The sequence below is a fragment of the Scleropages formosus genome, chromosome 9 (assembly GCF_900964775.1).
Source record: "Scleropages formosus chromosome 9, fSclFor1.1, whole genome shotgun sequence".
In the NCBI taxonomy this organism is placed as follows: Eukaryota; Metazoa; Chordata; class Actinopteri; order Osteoglossiformes; family Osteoglossidae; genus Scleropages; species Scleropages formosus.
Genome location: NC_041814.1, coordinates 13,376,893 through 13,382,892, shown reverse-complemented (window position 1 = coordinate 13,382,892; position 6,000 = coordinate 13,376,893). Strand labels below are relative to the sequence as shown.

Genomic DNA, 6,000 nt, shown 5'->3' with positions numbered 1-6,000 from the left:
TGCGCACCGATGAGCCCGTTAGCTAACTGTCAAACGAGCTGTCGGAGCTCGAGCTGTAGCGTGTCGATGAGCCGAACCAAACGGACTTGCACAGCACCCGCGAGACGCCCCCACCGGACCGGCCATTCAAGCAAGACACAAGGAAATCTTAATAAACGACTTACAGTAACACGCTACAGAGCCACTGGTAACTCAAAGGAGCAAATAACAGTACCGAGCCAGGCTCCGGTCCAGTTCCTGCTATTTTTTTTTCCCCGTGTCCAGAACCGGACAGTTCTGGGAGCACATTTCCGGTGAGAATAAAGCGGATATTTCGGACTCTCTGAGAAAATAAACCTTTTTTTTTTGTCGTTGAGAGCGCGTGTCTGTGGTGCCTCAGTAAGGCGACTGGCGGGACAACAACAACGGCGGCGGCGACTGTGTGTGGCTGTGTGTGAGCGCGCGCACGGCGGACCCCGCGAGCGAGCGAGCGAGCGCGGCGTGCTGACAGCGCGGCGCGCGCGCTCTAGTCCGTCACACCGAGGCAGTTGTGACACCGCTGTGTCGAAGCTCGCGGCTCGCACGGTCGGTCCGGCGGCGGGGTGAGCGCATCTTCATCTTGACAGCCCGCAGCCCAGCCGCCCCGTGTGTGTCGGTGACCCCCTGCCTGCCTGCCTGCCTCGCGCCCCCTCCCTCGTCTCACTTCACCTCACCTCACCTCAAACCCCCCCCCCCCCCGCGATCCGTCACCATGGGAAACCGCGGGATGGAGGAGCTGATCCCGCTGGTGAACCGGCTGCAGGATGCCTTCAGCACCATCGGGCAGAGCTGCAACCTGGACCTGCCGCAGATCGCCGTGGTGGGAGGACAGAGCGCGGGAAAGAGCTCCGTGCTCGAGAACTTCGTGGGCAGGTGGGAGGAGGCGCTGCTGGCTGTTCCCCAACACACCCATCAGTGTTGTGAATGAGAAAAAAAAAATCACGTTGTACATGTTAAGTGTGTGTGCACCCGCAGCCTTATAATATTCTTTTAAAATCACAGTACTCCTTTAGCTTTACCACTGTTTTTCCTTCTCAACCACCCCCCCCCCCCCCAATAACTGTTTCAGAGAACACAGGTTATTGATAATATTCTCCTTCAAGGTATTTGCATAATATTCTGTCCGATTGCTCCTGGTATTTCCATAAAAAAGAAAGCCTTGCTGTTAATATCCTTGAATGTCATTATTACATTGTTAGATTAATGATGCTCACCAAACTAGCTTCTTGTGCTCTTCAGTGTATTTTTTTAATCGAAATTAAGGTGTCTGTGCTTGAAGAATTTGTCAAATGTCTAACATTTCTAGATGTACTTGTTTAGTAAGTAGACCGCTATGGAGGGAATGCCATCCTGGGTTTACTGAGCTCTCTCCATAACAAGGACCTGACACCTTTGTCCAAGGTGACTCGCTGTGTCAAATAATCTCCTTTACAGTGACTTCCCTCTATCAATTCTGAGTTAGTACCTTGCTCAGTGGTACTACAGCGGGAATGGGATTGAAACCCAGGACCTTTCAGTCAACAGCCCTGATCACTATGCTGCCTACTGCCCCTCAATCTGAAGATGTTTTGCTGCTGTTAAAAGTAACAGAAATGCCCTTTGAAGTAGAAAGATGATGGTAATATGTGAGGTCTGTGGTCCCCACTTCAATACCTGGGCACCGCATATGTGTAGTGAGTAATGCTGGTGTCTCAGTTTCTCCAAGATGGGTTCCAGTTTGACTCAGTTTTTGTGGAGTTTGCATGTTTACACTTTGTTTCCATGGGTTTCTTCCAGCTGCTCAGGTTTCCTCCCACAGTCCAAAGACTTGTGTTTCAGCTAACTTGTTGAATCTGAATTGCTTTTACTGTATGTATGCGTGAAGTAAATGAGTGTGTGCTTACCCTGCTCTACAGGATGTACTCTGCCTCATGGCCTGTACTTCCAGGATAGGGTTTAGATCACCATGACTCATGATCTGCATTGGACAAGTGTTTATTGGTAATGGATGGATGGATAGATGGGATGGATGGATGGTTGAACTCATACACAAAATGCTGGCATGATCTTTGTCTTGTGTTTCCCAGATGGTACAAAAATAGTAGCATATCTGTGAGTGACCTTTCTTATTTCTGTAGTTATCGGCATGGTGTTTTTTTTTTATAGATAAGTGTGGTTGAAGTTGAATACAGCACTACTGCTTTATTAATCTGTCACACATGTGGTGTTGGTGTTGAACTGGTAGAATGCCTGTTGCTGTTGGAGTTTTTCTCATTCAGTGTGTTTGAGCTTGTCATGGCAACGCCTTCTGTGTTCTCTGACATAAGACGGAGCGGGATGTCTTATCTCATGGAGGCTGGCTTTGGTTTCGGCCTCAGCGAGTACAATGACCTACTGAGACGGAGGTCGAGGCGTAGCCACACATGGGAACTGTCATGTCGAGTCGAATTTCTGATTAGATATGTGATGGGAAGGGCTTGTTGAAGTTGCTTTAAATCACTTGTGTATGTGTACGTATTTATAATTCTCAAATGACATACAACTTACATAGATAGACAAAAGACAAACTAACTTTGAATGTAGAAGTTTTGATGAGCAAATATTACATTATGGCTTTAGGTCCGAGGTATTTGCGATTGTTCCTGGTCTCTGATGTTTTTTCCTTCTTTAACATATTTTTGAAACTGACATAACCTATAGAGTGTTCAAATAATTGCTTATATTAACTTATTTCCTGGTCCAGAGTTTTTAATGTGTAGTATAATATAATTTTTGTAATTTCTATGCCTTTATTTGACAGTCATTGCAAAGCAGCTACCGTAATGTACTCCTGGCAAAGAGGTTTATCAACTTTAAAAATGAAAATTTCATCTCTGGATAGTGGTACAATTATTATGAAAAAGGGACCAAGTGGACGAGTATCTTGACATACTGGATGTGGCATTTTACTGCATTAGTTCATATTATAGATTAAATTATTGGTTATTAGCTGTTGATGTTCGGTTTAATACTGGAAGCAATACTGAAAAGGATAATGTCCTCACCGCCTCTATAGTCCTAAATTTATTGTTAAAAATGTCCTGGTACTTATTAATTACGCGAAACGAAACACAAACTTCAAGCATAACCAGTTAATTTATTTTTAATTCTAACTGTTGGTATCGCTTGTATCATTCTAAATGTACACGTGTGAAAGGTCAAGGTAAGCCGATATATAAAATGTATCTCCTGTAATGTTAGTGTCTGCTGGGATAAAAGGCTGTAGTGAAGTACCTCTGTATTTAGAATCCTTGTGACGAGGTGTTTGTGTCAAAATTGAAATGCACAAGCGAGTTCCCGACACTGCAAACAGCAGACGAAAACCCCCAGAAGAGGCCAGAACTGTATGTGAATAGAAGCTGCTGGCGTTTCATCCCGAACGAACGTGACCCTTTGTGTCCTGTGAATGTAAAAGGGATCAGTTTGACAACAGGAGAGAGGCAACTCACCAGGCACCTTGAATCAACTTGTTTTCATTTTATTTGTCAGCGCTTGTCAACATTGTGGAGATTCATCATAGCCACTGGATTTGCATGGACGCTATTTAGGATAATTTTGATTTCAGTGACTGTTTCACTTTATACTGTATTGCTTCAGTACGCTGCATAACATTGTATCACTGAAGTTGTGCACAAACTTTGACCACAATTAGAGTCGGTAATAAAAGGGCATGCATCATGTTCTCATTCGTGTTGCATAATTTAAGATGAATTGTTCTGGCTTTTCTGTGATAACTAGAAATATTCGATTGTTTTCTCTGCATGATCTCTGCCAAATTCAAAACGAAAATGCGGTCCTTTTGTACATCACTTTTACAGTTCATTATTATATTGCTTAACTGTCACTTTTATTCAAAAATATTTCTAATATTTTAGTCATTTACACATCAGGGTATTTTTACTGTTTCGGTTTAGGTTCTCTATCTACTTCAAGGCCTCTTCAGCAGTAGCAGGGATTGGGGCTTTGAACTGAAAACCTTTTCAGTGTCCTTAGCAGCTATGAAAGCTGCTGTTCTGCAAATTATTTGCCATTATGTTCTTGGGTGAAGAGTTGTGCATGTTCATTTCTAAAGGTGTAATGTTTGAACAAAGTTTGATTTACTGGATTAAAATTACTTAGAATTTTTTTTTAGAAATGTGAAATTTAGTTTTTTACTCACCTTTTTTTCTTTTTTTTAACTAATACCATTGTGCTTGTTTCAAATATTTGTAAACCATCAAATTATGTTCTCTTTTTATCAATTGCACTCTGGAGAAATTTGATTACTTGGTCGTTTTCAAGTGTCTTAACAGAATTACACAGTAAAACCATGCATACTAGCTTCATTAAATCTCAGTAGGATATCATCTTCGTCATAGTGCAGTTTTATTTTTTGCACTTTTTATGCACAAATGTGTTTATTATTTACATGAAAAGAATCATACAGAGACTGACAAAATCTCTGTAACATGACAATGCTATCAGGCAAAATTTATAAATGACCCCACATTCATTATCATGCTCATTAGTGGTTTTAGGGTGACTGAGCCTGTAGAGTATTTGGTTAAAATGCATCATCTTGGAAAATTACATCTGGCTTTTGTAGCCATAAAATGACGTCTCCTAGCATTAAAAATTAGTTTGTGATCTGATGTACTTAATAGGGGGTGCGGTGGCGCAGTGGGTTGGACCGCAGTCCTGCTGTCCGGTGGGTTTGGGGTTCGAGTCCCACTTGGGGTGCCTTGCGACGGACTGGCGTCCCGTCCTGGGTGTGTTCCCTCCCCCTCCGGCCTTACGCCCTGTGTTGCCGGGTAGGCTCCGGTTCCCCGTGACCCCGTAAGGGACAAGCGGTTCTGAAAATGTGTGTGTGTGTGTGTACTTAATGTACTGAACATTTTTTTTTATCCTGGATGGCAGCTAAAATACAGATAGAAACTGCTGTGAAATCATCAGGTTAAGCAGCATGTCTTTGTTGAGCTGGAGAACATGTGCAACCTTTAACAATAAAAAGGTTATGAAAGATACGTACTGTGGTGAAATCTGCCAGATTCCTTATAGTGGTATTAGGAGCGCATGCATTTTCCAGGAGCATAAAGTAAGATATGATTAGTGCGACATGCAGATGGCGTGACCCAGTTTGAGAATTTCGGCCACTAATTCTTTCCTTTCGCCCTGGAGATTGGGGGTTGGGAGGTTACAGATTCACCACCTGCCTCGTTCGGTTTCATTAGCAAATTATTGTGGGGCTCGGCAATAGGAACGCGTTTGATTGCATGACTTATTGCTGTTTGAACTGTGACTGATTACAGTGCCCTTTTACCAGCACAATTTTCATTAATATGCTTCAGAGTGGCATCATAATGACATGGTACAGCACAGGAAAAAAGGGAAATTTTGCAAATAAGTGCCGTGAAATGAAGACTGGTGAGCACTGGAATTCTCTGATTTCTTTTGAATAAACAGAGCAGATCTATGAAAATAAGAGTGCCATTGTGTGCAGATTTCGTTCTGGATGCTAAAATCTTTCCAGTGTAGCGAGTGGTGTAGAAGTGTTCCAGACTATGAGAACAAATTCAGAGATTTTTTAAACAAACCAGTATTTTGATTTCATGTTATGTGATATTTGGGATGATGCTAAGATATAGAGGGATATTGTTTAATTACTGCTTTTTTTTTTTTTTTTTTACTATTTCCCAATGGACTAAAGAAAGAAACTATTATGGTGACATGGTTTCACAGTGGGTAGTGCTGCTGTCTCACAGCTGCTGGTTGTGGGTTCAGATGTGGGTTTGAATTTGGCTCAGTCTTGGTAGAGTTTACATGTCCTCCTTGTGTTCACATGGGTTTCTTCCCACAGTCCCATGGCATGTATTTCAGGTGAATCGGTGACTTTGAAATTGCCCTTAGCATGTGATAAGTGACTCTGTGAGTGAGTCTGTTACATTGCTCTGCTGTATAAATAGAAAAAAGATTATTGCTTTGGAT

At 42.5% G+C, this 6,000-nt stretch overlaps 1 protein-coding gene across 7 annotated transcripts in view; it reads left to right on the top strand.

The window, feature by feature from the left end:
• The window catches only part of LOC108923509 (dynamin-2-like), a 41,783-nt gene continuing 35,783 nt past the window's right edge, over nucleotides 1-6,000 (top strand). For all 7 annotated transcript variants that reach the window (XM_018734289.2, XM_018734286.2, XM_018734287.2 and 4 more), the window contains exon 1: nucleotides 1-891. In XM_018734289.2, coding sequence (XP_018589805.1) covers nucleotides 731-891 — 161 coding nt within the window. In that variant the 5' untranslated portion in view covers nucleotides 1-730. The remainder of the gene's footprint in view (nucleotides 892-6,000) is intronic.